The following is a 15617-nucleotide window of genomic DNA, read 5'->3' as shown; positions in this document are numbered from 1 at the left end:
GGGGTCAATGCAAAGGGGCCTGGAAAAAGAGAGTAGCCTGAGGTCAGAGGAACAAGTGCTCTTATCTAAGTGATGGGAGGAGGGCCAGGCCTGGAAAGGTATGAGACTGGAAGTAATAGATGAGAATTATACATTTCTTTACCACTTACCTGGGAAGGTACTCATTCTGCACTTAAGCTGCTGTTGCCCAGAATGGTGTGGGCAAAGCCTGTCTTGGAATTGTGCTCAGCCGGAGTCTTCGTGCTTGGTACTCCTTTTGGGGGTGGATTTGATTTTTTGCCAAGTCGTTAAGAGCCATGTTTGGTGAAGAAAGTAGACAAACTGGGTAATACCATTTTTGGTAGAAATGGAAATGTAGATTTAAATAACAATACTGTTTTTCTTACGTGACTTATACTAGGCCCTGATAGCAATTTACAAAGAGAGCAGTGATAGCATCTCTAGAATATACAGAGCCTCTCAAAGTAACTAGTTGGAGGGATACATTCTTTTGGACATAAACACCTTAAAAGATTTTGGGGTCACATTCCTTTAGAGTTATAAAGTACCCAGTAAATACTTACTGATATAAAGTTTAGAGGATGTCTACCATTTTTTCTATACAATCTTTTGTATATCTTTATTAATGAAATCCTTTATGCCAACGTGGTATTGAAAGTGGTGAACTGAACAGGAATATTTATATAGCCAACTTGGCAGCTTTATCTAGGATCTGTTTCTTTATTGGACACTGGAAAATCTAATTTGTACTGTCTGTTAGCATTTATTTATCAAACACTTTGAGGTCCCTAGATGAAAAGATATGGTAAAGGCATACCCACAGCCATTATGTTGCCATAACTTAATTTGTTAAAATTTTGACAAGGGATTCTGCTTATTCTCTAACTTTTTGAAGTACCAGAAAGAAGTGATCATTTTTGTCCTCAAATTCCTGTCCTTGCAAAGTAGCGCTGATGGCAGTGTTTGAATAACAGCATGGGCAGTAGCTAGGACCTGCAGAATAATTACCCTAGAATGGGAATTTGTAACCATTTAAGTGGTGGGAAAATGACTCTCTTTTGACCCCAGGGGAGCAGAGATCATAGAATCTAGTCATCCTGGGGGTCTGCTCAGCCACCTTCCTTTGCGACTCACTTACCTGAGAACACACTGTTCTCACTTGGGTTGCTTTCATCTCATGCTTTCTACATAAGTTGGCTACTTACCAAAAGGCAAAGAATATGTCATCTTTCTCAGTGGGGGAGCACTGTCGGCATTCTGGGCAGACAGGTCTTTTTTGTGCGTGGGACTCTTAGAATCTCAGCCTGCTTGGCACCGCTGGCTTCCTGGCTCTAAATGCCAGTAGCCTTCACAAGTCACTGCGGCAGTCAGAAATGTCACCACACATTTCCAGATGCCTTTGGTTGTTTATGGACTAGAGCCTGGGGGACTTGTTTACTGAACAACCAGCAAAGACAGGAAACATTCTTTTCTGTTCCTTTTATGGTTGGTTGGTCTATCTATCTATCTCCTTTTTCTTTCTTTTCTTTTCGTTTTCTTTCATTGTGGAGTGAAGAATGACAGAAATAGGAAAAAGGAAACCTTATTAGAGAAAGAAAGATGGAAAACAAATTAATAATCCAAGGGAAAGCTATGGGAGAGCAGAAGAAAAGAGATAAAAAATAGAGCAGGAGCGAGGAAGCTGGAAGAAATGTTTTTGCCACGTTTGACTATGGTCCCTTGTGATTTCCTCTCGGAAGCCAAGAATAAGATTTCCTTTAAGAACACTCAGGCATTGTTGCATTATAGGGTATAACTGATTGCAGAGGCACTGTAAATAGATTTCACTGAGAATATGGCTAGAATTGTGCAAGGTTTAGATCCAGACCCTGAAAGAGGAGAGCAACTTGTTATAAGGAAAGTCCTTCTGACTTCATCTAAGGAGGAGATACATTACTGACAGGCCCAAGCCCCTTATTTTAAAATGATGTCACTAACGTGATTGTCCAGGGGCATGGACTCCAAAATATCTTCGGCTCCTGTATAGCAAGTTTGTAATTTTATTTGTTAACAAAATAAAGTTCTCCTTTTGTGCCAATACCAATTTCTTAAAATAGTGTACCTGGCTAGCATTTATTTATTTATTATTTTAAAATTTATTTATTTACTTATTTTTGGCTGCATTGGGTCTTCATTGCTGCACGCGGGCTTTCTCTAGTTGCGGCGAGCGGGGGCTACTCTCCGTTGCGGTGCGTGGGCTAGCATTTAGAAGTTATGACCTAGAGCTCGCCATGATTGCTAAAAGTCACCTACCTGTTATGTATTTTAAAAATCTGCACTAACACTTGTGGACCATTCATGCCATACTGAAGCTGATTTTCTACTTTATTTTTTCAGTTGTTCATGGTGGACAATGGAGCAGATGACTGGAGAATAGCCATGACTTATGAGCGTATTTTCTTCATCTGCTTGGAAATACTGGTGTGTGCTATTCATCCCATACCTGGGAATTATACGTTCACATGGACGGCCCGGCTTGCCTTCTCCTATGCCCCATCCACCACCACTGCTGATGTGGATATTATTTTATCTATACCAATGTTCTTAAGACTCTATCTGATTGCCAGAGTCATGCTTTTACACAGCAAACTTTTCACTGATGCCTCTTCTAGAAGCATTGGAGCACTTAATAAGATAAACTTCAATACGCGTTTTGTTATGAAGACTTTAATGACTATATGCCCAGGAACTGTACTCTTGGTTTTTAGTATCTCATTATGGATAATTGCTGCATGGACTGTCCGAGCTTGTGAAAGGTAAGTTTGTTTCTTTTCCTGAGAACATAATTTGTCTTATGGTGTCCTTGAAAGTGGGAGAAAGAATGCATTTTAGACTAGAGGTATGTAGAGACTCACTCTTGAAAATCTGGGGTTCTCTAATGTGCTTCTTTTAAATGAGTGTGACAGAACTTTGCTTAAGATACCTTGCATACAGCAATGTCTTGATGATTATGTATTTTCTTTTCTAAGTTAATCAGTTTTCAGTAGAGGGCTGCCTTTATAATCCTGTCAAAACTTGGAGACCTACAAATTGCATAGGAGACTTCCATCAGAAACATTTGTTTAACGGTAATGCTGAATCATTTTGGCACCTCTTTGGTTATAGTATTGATTATTGTTGAGACAGAAATCCAGTGGAAAAGTGGGGATGCAAGATGTCTGAACTTCAGGGAATGTCTCAAAGTTGTTTGTTGATTGTAGTGCCTGTTTATAACAGTGTTCACGTGATTACCGGTAAGGGGCTTATAGGTGTATATTTGGTTTTATTGACCTCTCAACAGTTAGTGAAAAGAGACTGTGTGTATTTGTTTTATTGTCTGAAGAGCTCTGGTGGTGTAGAGCCTAGACACGGTCTCAGAACTCAGAAACTGTTCAGTGAGTCTAGGTTAATCAGTTAGAGCATCTGTGATGTTAACCTTGCCATTTAACAAACAAGCAAAAATAGATTTGTTATGTAAACAGGAGGAACTCTACCATAATGAGGGGGGAACCTCTTGTGACCTTGGTGAAGAAAATTCCAGTTGAAATTAGCAATAGACATATAGGAATGACTTAGGAGTTTATAGAACTGTTAAATATTAGGATGTTGGTGTTTGTAGTAGCTAGGTATTTTTAAATTTAGTTTTTGAAAATCAAACATTCATATACACACACACAAATAGTTTAACAAAGGAAATATCTGTATGAGAATTGTTGCAAAAATAGCAAACTCAGAACACACCTCACCCATTTCTACTTTCCAGAAGCAATCACTTTAAATTCCTTCAGCCATTTCTTTAGTAATTGCTTTCCATATTTCTAAATGGCATTGCTTATTTGCTACCTTTAGATTTTTCATCTAGATTTTTAGGGAAGTTGGAGTTTTAGTTTTCTTTCACTTTCATGTACACACTTTCCCGAATCTACCCCCCAAAAAAGTAATTTTTCTTCTCGGTAAGTTATGTAAACACCAATAATCCATATTGCATATTTACATTATTATGACTATGCGAACTGCACTTGTAGTTGAACTATGTAGTATATTATAAACATTTTGCCTTTTCTGCACATTTTTAAAATTTTCTCTGGGATTAATAATTGCCTCTTTTTATTTGCTCAGTTTTCTATATTGGATTTATATATTGGGGAAAATCTATCCATTTCACCTTGAACTTGAATTTCTGGAGACTTTGTAAACTGCTTCTCCATCGTATTGGGGATTTCCTTTGCCTTGTTTGTATGTTGAGTACCTTTTTTCTTGAACCTCATTTCTCCCTCTTTCTTCATTTATTCCCTCATTTTGGAAACTCCATCTTCCAGTAGCTTCTGAGGAAAGGTACTGGGTAAGAGAGATATTTTTTGAGACCTTTCAGGTATGGCAGCATTCATTCTTGTCTCTTGCTTCATTGATCACTGGGCTGGATAGAAAACTCTAGATTGAAAAGCACTTTCTCGAAGAATATTGAAGACTTCATTTTCTTCTGGCATCCAGGGTCCAGTAGTCTGATGCTTTTCTCATTTTTTAATCCCCCCTTTTTTTTTTCTGGAAGCTTTTAGAATCAGTGATCTCAAATTGCACCAGGGTATATCATGGTGTTATTCTATTTTAATCCAGTGGGCCTGTTCAATCTTGGAATTAATTTCCTTCAGTTCTTGGAACTTTTCTTGAATTATTTAATGATTTTTGTTCCTGTTTTTTTGTTTATGCATATTGGCCCTCCTCTATTAGTTTTTTCTTATTTCCTTCTGTATTGTCTTCCATCTCTGTTTTCCCTTCATATATAGAGTTAACTTCAATTTTTCTTTCAAACGCTTTCTTTTGGAATTTTATTTCGTCTTTACTGTGTATTAATTTTCAAAGTCTCATATTTGATCCTCAAACGCCCATTTTTTAAACTAGCATCATGCTTTTTTTTCATAGATGTACTGTTTTATTTCTCTAGAGATGTTAATGATAATGTTTGAAATTTTTCCCTTTGTATATTTTTTGTTTCCCCAAAGATGTATTTTTCTGGGTTTTTTGTTTGTTTGTTTTTGTTTTTGGCTTCTGTCTGTTTCAGAAGCTTTCTTTAAGTATTTAAGTAACCTTAGCTGTCCACTCATACTTAAGATTGAGGCACTAAAGACCTGATTAGAAGCTTTCTGTACACATCTAGAACTTGTTGACTGTGGACTTCACTACAGGGTAATTTGGGTGGGTGCATGGAACACCGGTTTCAGTATCTTTACGTATTTTTATTTTTTTCTGAACAATCTGACTGGCTCATGGGAAGTGTTTTTACTGTCCTGCCATGAAAGTAGATGCTTGGGTGGCAGTGTTCTGGGAACTGAAAGATGGGGCAAAGAAGGGGTTTCAGCAGTTAATATGTGAACGTGTATTTGTCTTCCTAGTTGCAATGGAATAGGCTTACTCTCTCCAGTGCTTAATGCCCTGCAGTCAACCCATAGACCTTGTGTTTTACCTCTCCAGACAATATATTTGCAGACTTCTTCCAGGTTGGCGAAAGGCATTACCAGTTACACAGAGTGGAAGAGGGAATCTAGATGTCTAACTGCTTTTATGCAGTATTTGAACCTGTCCTCACGTTGAAAGCTCTGTCATTTATCTCCTCTCCTAGAGGTACTGGTGCCGAGAACTCCTGAGTCTTTGGTGTGTGTGTGTGTAGGCAGGGGCAAGGTTGCTGGTTCTCAGTGCAAATATGGTTGCTTCCTGACTTTTCCCCACCGCTGGTCTAGAATTCTCCTTTCTCAAGCTATCACTGGTCAGTTGGCTTTCTAGCTACTTTATTACCGTATTGGCACTCATAACCCCTGTGGGGTTGTGCTTTTTTTGTTTGTTTTCTAGTCATTTTCAGGGGGTCTAGGGAGGGAGCTGAGGCCAGCATGTCTGGTGAGTCCATCTGCTTTTATGAGAAATTTTGTAGTGACAAGTTTTTAACATTATGTACCTGAATCTCTTTTAGAACTTCTCTACATAAATATGGCATTTGAGGGATTAAAGTTTTTCCTTTTAAAGAAAGGTAGACTGCTTATGGTAATGCTTTGTTTCCTATCAATCATGGTATTTAGAGGCTTGTCATATTTTCTGGAACAGCTGTACCTATAAAGTTTCAAGAATAAATATGGAAAACCTTAGTTGATATACCTATTTAGTTTATGAAGATTACTCTTCCTTAAATGTTGTGCGTAACAACATAACAATGGAGATAAAAGCATAATGGAATAACACATACACTTATATGGGTGGTCCCTAGTGCATATGCTTCCCAAGGGCCAATTCAATAACACAGCTTCAAAATCGTGCACATGTCATTCCTTTTCTTTTCAAAATCGTTCATCTTAGCTCTTTAACCCATTGTCCCTAAACACAGAAAGACAGAGGCAAGCTGTGCCAAACCTCACATCCCAAAGTATGTGTGCTTTTTAACACGCTGAGATCGTTAGGTGACGGATCATCCTTGTCTTCATATAAAAAGGCATGAGAAAGTGAAAATTGTCTGTTTCATATCAAGAATGAGAGTCTGCAGCCAACAGTTACCTAAAGGGAGCAAATCCATGGGCTGGGGAAGGGAAAGAGCCCACAGCCATGATTGGGACAATCATGGGATTTAGTCCCAGTAGAGCAATTTAGGGGCTCGGTGACCTCGGGTCAACCAGCTTGCTTCTTTTTGCCTTGGATTCTTCATTGGCAAACTACATGGATTGATAAGCTTTTCTCTTCCAAAGATAACATTTTATAATTGTACAAGTGTTGAGAAGAAAATCATTAACCAGCATTGTGATAGTAGGAGATTTTCCACATTCTGTTTTTCATTAAACTTCCCATTTTGCTACACACAATCTCTAGACTGTGATGTGTAAGATACAAAGATATTTTTAAAATTTACTTTGTTTTTCCAAGTTAATTTTGAACATGCTGTAGCCTGCATCTTTCATTTCCTCTCTGGCCTTCCTTCTGGCCATCCATCCTTCTTTCCTTCCTTTCCTTTCCTTTGTGAAATCTGCAATACTTAAATATAATACACAACGCACTTATTATTTGGTTTGGAATTTGGATTTGAATGAGCTCCACCAGGTCCATCTTTGATTCATCCAAATATTCTTTCCCTATAAAAGGGGATTCACACCTGACAGAAATTTTCTTCTTAGTTTATTAGAATAACTCTAAAAATATTTTTTAAAGGAGAGAGATTTTGAGAGAGAGAGAAAGGCAGATGGCTTTCTGGAGCAGTTTGTTTGGCAAACCTATCTGTCTCCTTCTACTGAGCACAGCACATCTAGAGGTTTCTGGAAAATATTATCCACTAATGAGGAGGGCATCCTATAGGAGGCATCTATTCCTGACAGTATTACTTTCCCTGGCAGATCATGTACCTCTGATTTACCTATAAGTTATAAGAACTCTTTTTTTCTTTTCTTTTTCTTTCTTTTCTTTTTTCCCTCTCTCTCTCCCTCCCTCCCTTCCTTCTCCCTTTCTCCTTTCCTTCCTTTCCTCCTTCCTCCCTTCCTTCCTTCTTCCTTTCTCCCTCCCTCCCTCTCTCCCTCCCTCCCTCTCTCCCTCCCTTCCTTCCCTCCCTCCCTCCCTTCCTTCCTCCCTTCCTTCCCTCCCTCCCTCCCTTCCTTCCCTCCCTCCCTCCCTTCCTTCCTTCCTTCCTTCCTCCCCTCCTCCCTTCTCCCTCCCTCCCTCCCTCCCTCCCTTCCTTCCTTCCTTCCTCCTTTCCTTCCTTCCTTCCTCCTTTCCTTCCTCCCTTCCTTCCTTCTTCCTCCCTCCCTTCTTCCTTCCTCCCTTCCTCCCTTCCTTCATCTCTCTCTCTCTCTCTCTCTCTTTCTCTCTTTGATAAGAGGAAGCAGAGCAGGAAGTGTCTGGCATTATTTCTGTGCCCTACACTTGTCAGGAGGAGGCTGCCCCAGACCAGATTACAATATCCCTTCTCTCTCTGATTCTGGTCTGGCCTTGTGTTGAGGTGACATCAGGCCTGCAAAGAACACTCCCTTTTGAAGCAGCCTGGGAAGTGTGGCCTGAGGCTGTTCAGGAGAAACTTCAGGAACATTTATATCTTAGAAGAAGTCTGACTTCCAGAGCTTGTGGTCCTGAAAATTAGGAATTACCCTATCCTGACCTAATCTTTTTGAGGCTTCACTGGCTCTGTAAAGATGGCATAGGTGAGTTGTTCATCCCAAAGTGTGTTTCACTAGACACTGTTTTGGAGGAAGGTTAGTAGCTGTTTTACAAGGGGTAGGACTGGATACCATAGGCCAGTGCTGTATTACATAAAGAAAAGTGGTTTTTTTTTTTTCTTTTTTACTTCTCAGAGCATTTAATATGTGAATGTGCATTGAGAATATCCAAGAGGGGAAAAGAACATTTATTTGGCCAACATAGTACTATGTCAACACTGAAGTTTCCAAAGGTTATAGAAAGGGGTTGTAACTTTCTGTACAGTTTGAGAATTTTTAGAAATGTTTCTTGGTTCAATATATTCTTTTTATTTTTGCTACAAGTTTTATAATGTGGGAGAGGAGCCAACTTTAGGATGGAGAGGAAGAAGGGGAAAGAAAGGCAAACTGGGAACTTCGTTGGCAATGTTACCAAGCAGAAAAGTGACATTGTAGAAATGTGTAATAAACTAGACATGCTGGCACTGTTTCTGTGTCTGGAAAAGATTCCTTTAGTTAAGACATTAGTAGCTAAAAACACTCTTTTTAATCATCTCATTGTTTTAAACTATGAGCATTTGTGTGCATTAACTAATAGGCAGTAGTTAGAGTAAATTTTCTAAAAATGACTTAAGAATGCTTTGCTTTTTTTTCAAAGGGGGAAAATTGGAGAAGCAAACAATGAAATTTATTTTGAATAGCTTCTAATAATCTAAACTGCATTTTAGGCGGATTAAGAATAAATTCTTTCCACCACTAAAAACAGATGGAAACACATTTGGTATTTATTTTTTAATTTTCCAAGGCAACCTGAGGAGTGGAGTTTGAATTGTGTTTAGAATCTACTATTCTGTGTCTTAAAAGCATGTTTCATTTCTTCCATTAATCAATTTAGCCTTTTTTTTTAACTCTGTCACTAATGGTCACATTGCATTCTTATTAATTGTTTGGAAGGTGATTTCTGAAATGCAGTTGAAACTTATTTTATTATAACATAGAATGTTATATCCTATGTCAAATCATGCCCCATAATGAAACTTTATACAACATATATTTCATATAAAATAGCTGTTTTTAGCACAAGAATTGGTTATGTCTTCAGACATCAGTATTATGAAGGAGGACTTGCTAAGGAAAGTCCTTGTAGGATTAGAATATCTTATTTTGTAACTAAACAGGTTTTTACACTTTTAGCACCAATTCATAGAGGACATCTGATTTAGGCCTCCATTTTCTATTGAATATGGGCCCTGAATATCATCTAAATTTTGTACATACTAAGGTGAAATGAATACCCTTATTCCTCAGAACCAATAAGGCCAAATTATAGAATGGTAGTTATTTACATCTAGGAAATTAATTAACCATTGTCGTGGTTACCATTTTATAAGTAGGTGTGAACCTGTTACTCTCAAATCATATACATTTGTGACTTCCTCTATATAGAGGACAATTTTACATAAAACTGAACTTTAAGTTTCAATATGTGATAAACTATTTAGGATGATTAAATGATGTAAGTTCTAACTTTCAAGTTTCACGTTTCAAAAATGTTTTCATTTGCTTTATTTTTTTAATGTGATATAAGCTAGTTTGTCAAGGAGGAGAGGTAGCTGGGATCTGAAAGTTTCATTTGTTCTATTTATTTATTTTTTTATTATTTATATAGGATCACCTGTAGGGGGATGCGAAATGAGAGGCTACACTTTTAGAACACGAGCTTGTTTTCTTGATCTGCCATCTATGATTTATTTCTTACATTTTTAGGAGACTCACTCAAAGGCCTGCCCTTTTTCAAGCCCTGATCCCCAGAGATGCCTCACTTCCTGTTGATTTACTTAAATTTGAAGCATGTTACTTGTCATCAAGTTTCTTCAGTAGTTGTAAAAGTAGTCATAAACTATGCATCCTGCTGGCACCTTGCTTTATTACAGTATCCTGGATAATTAGATTATTTCTTACCACTTCAAGTTTCAGCTGTTGCTAGGTAAAGTCTACGCGTTTCATCAATGGCTTTGTAATTTGTGGATGATGGTCATGTAATACCTTGTAAACTTATACTTCCAGGGTCTGATTCATGCATACAGATGTAGCATTTTCAGGCCCATAAATGAGTCACAACTTTAAAATGGGCCCTTTCAAGTTATAAAAGTCTGCAGGTTGAAAGCATTCATCATGCATCTGTGCCTTGCAAAGCATCAGTGCTCAATGTAATGTTTGCCAAATAAATTGGTTGTTAAAGTCTTACAGAAAGCAAGCCAGTGCTCTCTCAAGCGCGATTTTCTCTTCATTCCTATGTACATAGGGTTTGTTTTTTGGTCTACCTCCTGAGACAACAATAAGGATTAATATTTGTTGCCAAGATGCTTTGAGATTCTGTTCCCACGAGTACAGTTTGAAAATACCAGCAATGGTTATGTTCAAGCAGAAAAAGTGAGAAGCCGAACAGCTTAGAAATCCAACTTCGTTGACCTAGTCGGTTCATCACAGTCCTCCCATCCTGACATCCATGCCAATGTCCAGATTTTATGCAGTATGGGTTCTGAGAGTCTTCCCATTTTGGAAAACCCTTTAGGTCATCCATATAGTACATTACACAGGGTGTGTGTATACAGTTCTGGGCAGCGTCCTCCTTCTCTCCAGCTTCAGAACCACTGTGCCAGATAAAAAGAAAGAACATAAAGTCTAAACGTAGAGGTCCTGACATTCAAGCTATTTTGTCTTTAAGAAAATTAATATATGTCTTAGACATCAATGGGGCTTGATTGGCAAAAACTCAAGTGTTCCCTACTTGCCTGAAGGATTTTCTACGTTCTGTTTCTTTTTAAAGTTTATATCCTTTATTTATTTATTTTTACATCTTTATTGGAGTATAATTGCTTTACAATGGTATATTAGTTTCTGCTTTATAACAAAGTGAATCAGTTATACATATACATATGTTCCCATATCTCTTCCCTCTTGCATCTCCCTCCCACCCTCCCTATCCCACCCTTCCAGGTAGTCACAAAGCACCGAGCCGATCTCCCTGTGCTATGCGGCTCCTTCCCACTAGCTATCTACCTTACGTTTGGTAGTGTATATATGTCCATGCCTCTCTCTCACTTTGTCACAGCTTACCCTTCCCCCTCCCCATATCCTCAAGTCCATTGTCTAGTAGGTCTGTGTCTTTATTCCTGTCTTACCGCTAGGTTCCTCATGACATTTTTTTTCTTAAATTCCATATATATGTGTTAGCATACGGTATTTGTCTTTCTCTTTCTGACTTACTTCACTCTGTATGACAGACTCTAGGTCTATCCACCTCATTACAAATAGCTCAATTTCGTTTCTTTGTAATTTTTATTTTATATTGGAGTATAGTGGGTTTACAATATTGTGTTAGTTTCAGGTGTACAGCAAAATGATTCAGTTATACATATATCCATCCTTTTTCAGATTCTTTCCCCATATAGGTTATTACTGAATATTGAGTAGAGTTCCCTGTGCTTTACAGTATGTCCCTGTTGATAACCTATTTTATATATAGTAGTGTGTACATCCAAACTCCTAGTTTATCCCTCCCTCCCACCTTTCCCCTTTGACAAGCATAAGTCTGTTTTCAAAGTTTGTGAGTCTGCTTCCATTTTGTAAATAAGTTCATTTGTATCTTTTTTTAAGATTCCACCTATGAGTGATAGGTGGAATCTCTGTCTGTCTTACTTCACTTAGTATGATAACCTCTAGGTCTATCCATGTTGGTGCAAATGGCATTATTTCATTCTTTTTTACAGCTGAGTAATATTCCATTGTATATATGTACTACATCTTCTTATCCCTTATATCATTAATTTTTAATGTTACTGTATTGCAAAATAGCGCTAGAATAACAAAAGAAATTGAAGAACAAAAAAGTGCCTTTGTGATAAAATGTACAAATTTTGAACATTTATAGAGTTTGGACAAATCTGCCTTCTATTATAATGTTAAACTTTTATAGCCTTAGTACAGTTCAGTGGGCTTGCTTAGTGTTATGAGAATTCAGTTAGGGAATGAGGTGGGTGTTAGAATTGTATCCCAGAGCTGGTGTTGTGGTATAGAGCACCTACTGTTCACAGGAGGGCTGCTTGGCTTGACTCCCTTCAGTGGGACTGGATGAACTGTGTCCCTCCTGCTGGCCAACCTGCCCGACCAGAATCTGGTCTATTGATGTTTCCTGAGGCCCCACAGAGGGGATTGTCAATCCTTGAATTCCCCCAGTCTGCCATTTTCAGCCCTGTTTTGTCCCTGATTCAGAATCCCATGGATTAATAAATAGTCTGATCACTGCCAAATTCCTAGGGATGTTGGAAAAGGCCCAGTCATCAAACATTTTAAACGTAGCATGGTGGCGAAGTCAAAGCCATTTTGAGTACATGGCCATTATTCAATAAATGTTTGGTGAATAAGTAAAGGAATAAAAAAACTTCACACAGAGTTCCACCATAATTTTTGGCTAAAGTGTAAAAAGAAAAGAGGATTCTTGTCATGCTTATGGGTTTCTTTTTTAACAACTTTACTGTGGTGTAATTTATATACATATTTTAATTGTACAATTCAATAGTTGTTAGTAATTGTTTACACCTATGCAGTCATCACCACTATTGAGTTTTAAAACAGTTTCATCGCCCTCCCCAAAATCTTGTTCCCATTTACATTAAGTCCCTGCTCCCTCCAGTTCCAGGCAACCACTGATATGCTGTCTGTCTCCATAGATGGGCTTTTCTGAGTGTTTCATAGAAGTGGAATCAGATAATATGTAGTTTATTTTTGCATCTGGATTCTTTTACTTAGCTTAAAGATTTTAATGTTCAGCCACGTTATATAGTATGTATATAGTTTGTTCCTTTTTACTGATGAATAGTATTCTGCTGTAAAGATAAGCCACATTTTGTTCATACATTCACCAACTGATACACATTTAGTCCCTGTTAGGGGCTATTATGAATAGGATTACTGTGAACTTTGGTATAGAAATCTGTGTATGAACATATGTTTTTGTTACTCTTAGGTAAACACTTAGGAGTGGCTGCACCATTTTACATTCCCACCAGCAATCAGTAGTATATGAGGGTTCAAGTTTCATCACATTTTGACAACATTGTCAGTCATATACATATATATGGATATATAACACTGTCAGTCATATATGTGTGTGTGTGTGTGTGTGTGTGTGTGTAGTCTTATATAATTATATAACCATTCTAGTGAGTATAAAGTGGTATCTTATTGTGGTTGTAATTTACAGTTCTCTAATGACTAATGATGATGAACATCTTTTCCTGCAGTCGTTAGCCATTTGTGTGTCTTCTTTGGCAAAATGTCTATTTAAATACTTTGCCCATTTTTAAATTGGGTCATTTATCTTATTAAATTATAAGAGTTCTTTATATATTCTAGCTACCGGTTCTTTATCAGGTATATGTTTTGCAAATATTTTCTGTGACTTGTCTTTTCATTTTCATTCCTATTTGTTTGAACATGTAGAAGCCATGTATACTTGCCTTTCTCTAAATCAGCCTTGTCTCCCAAAGCCATACAAGAAGAAAGCCACCTACACACACATAGGGGTCTGTGAGCTCTTTGAAGAGACTTGAATCCCTTAAGTTTGCTGCTTCATATGCTTCTCCTTCCTGCCCTTTTCCTACCCTGAAGTCTTGCTTTTCTAGTAACCACTATTTTCTAATAACAGGAAGAGAGGAAGAAGAAAGGGAGATGGTTTTTCAGCTCAACTACCTTTGTAGTTCTTACATTGCTTTAATGATTGTAGTACTATGAAAAATTAAGTCCAGACACTATCTGTCATTTTTACACTTGGGGTGAAGATGTTCCTGACTTGCCTCCGACAGGGATACTTAAGATTCTTCCCCCCCCCTCCAGTTGAGGCAATAATTTGATTTAATTGATCCACAGCTCTCTTCATGACCAAGGGCAAACATTTGTAACATGTCTGACCCCGTTTTAGGGATGAAGGTAGAGACTGTTAAAAACCAAGCTCCCTCTCTTCTTTGTGTAACCTCGCTAGATTTTATGACAGTCCACAGTCATGACTTTGGAAGAGTGATGCTCTAGCCATGGGCTACCTGACCAGATGACCCTTGTTTGACTATCCTTCATAGGACGCTTTGTATCACAGTGACAGGATATCATAGTAAAAATCACAGGGACATGGCAATTGATATTTGACACTCAGTATTTCACATTGGCTCAGGGGCAAAAGATTTTTGAGTGACTAGTACCTAATATCTTTGTGTTCATGTCTCTTCTTATAGATTTCATGTTCTAAAAGCTATCTGTGTTACATAAAATATACTCTTTTAGTTTATCAAATTGTATTTAATATTCTAACAGAAGATGCAATTTAAAAATAAGTTTTAGCAGACTTTGTGATATCTCTTGTTGTAGCTTTAAAACCTCTTAGGAAACGTCATGTAAGAATGATGGCCTGTAAGTACAAAAGCCACAATGTAAGGCTCAAAGTATTCAGCTTGAGTTGGATTGGCAGAAAATATCTTTTGCCAGTGAACATAGTGGAAACTTAAATTTAGTAACCTTCTTGATTTAAAGAAATGGTTCCCTACCACTGCAACAAAAAGAATAAAATACCTAGGAATAAACCAACCTAAGGAGGCAAAAGACCTGTATGCAGAAAACTATAAGATACTGGTGAAAGAAATCAAAGATGACACAAACAGATGGGGAGATATACCATGTTCTTGGACTGGAAGAATCAATATTGTGAAAATGACTCTACCACCCAAAGCAATCTACAGATTCAATACAAGCCCTGTCAAATTACCAATGGCATCTTTCACAGAACTAGAACAGAAAATTTTACAATTTGTGTGGGAACACAAAAGACCCCAAATAGCCAAAGCAATCTTGAGAAAGAAAAACAGAGCTGGAAGAATCAGGCTCCCGGACTTCAGACTCTACTACAAAGCTACTATAATCAAGACAGTATGGTACTGGCACAAAAGCAGAAATAGAGACCAATGGAAGAGGATAGAAAGCCCAGAGATAAACCCACACACCTATGGTCTATCTATGACAAAGGAGGCAAGAGTATACAATGGAGAAAAGACAGCCTTTTCAATAGTGGTGCTAAGAAAACTGGACAGCTATCAATACATGTAAAAGAAAGAAATTAGAACATTCCCTAACACCATACACAAAAATAAACTAAAAATGGATTAAAGACCTGAATGTAAGGCCAGACACTATAAAACTCCTAGAGGAAAACATAGGCAAAACACTCTTTGACAAAAATCACAGCAAGATCTTTTTTCACCCCACCTCCTAGAGTAATGAAAATAAAACCAAAAATAAACAAATGAGACCTAATGAAACTTAGAAGTTTTTGCGCAGCAAAGGAAACCATAAACAAGACAAAAAGACAGCCCTCAGAATAGGAGAAAATGTCAA

At 37.7% G+C, this 15617-nt stretch overlaps 1 protein-coding gene across 3 annotated transcripts in view; it reads left to right on the top strand.

Moving 5' to 3' along the window:
- Positions 1 to 15617, top strand: part of KCNN2 (potassium calcium-activated channel subfamily N member 2) — a 181592-nt gene that overhangs the window by 40929 nt on the left and 125046 nt on the right. For all 3 annotated transcript variants that reach the window (XM_004267462.4, XM_049707490.1, XM_033423786.2), the window contains exon 3: positions 2377 to 2795. In XM_004267462.4, the coding sequence (XP_004267510.4) occupies positions 2377 to 2795 (419 nt within the window). The remainder of the gene's footprint in view (positions 1 to 2376; positions 2796 to 15617) is intronic.

This window comes from Orcinus orca, chromosome 3 (genome assembly GCF_937001465.1).
Source record: "Orcinus orca chromosome 3, mOrcOrc1.1, whole genome shotgun sequence".
NCBI lineage: Eukaryota > Metazoa > Chordata > Mammalia > Artiodactyla > Delphinidae > Orcinus > Orcinus orca.
The sequence above is the reverse complement of the archived record's forward strand: the minus strand, read 5'-3'. Positions and strand labels throughout refer to the sequence as shown.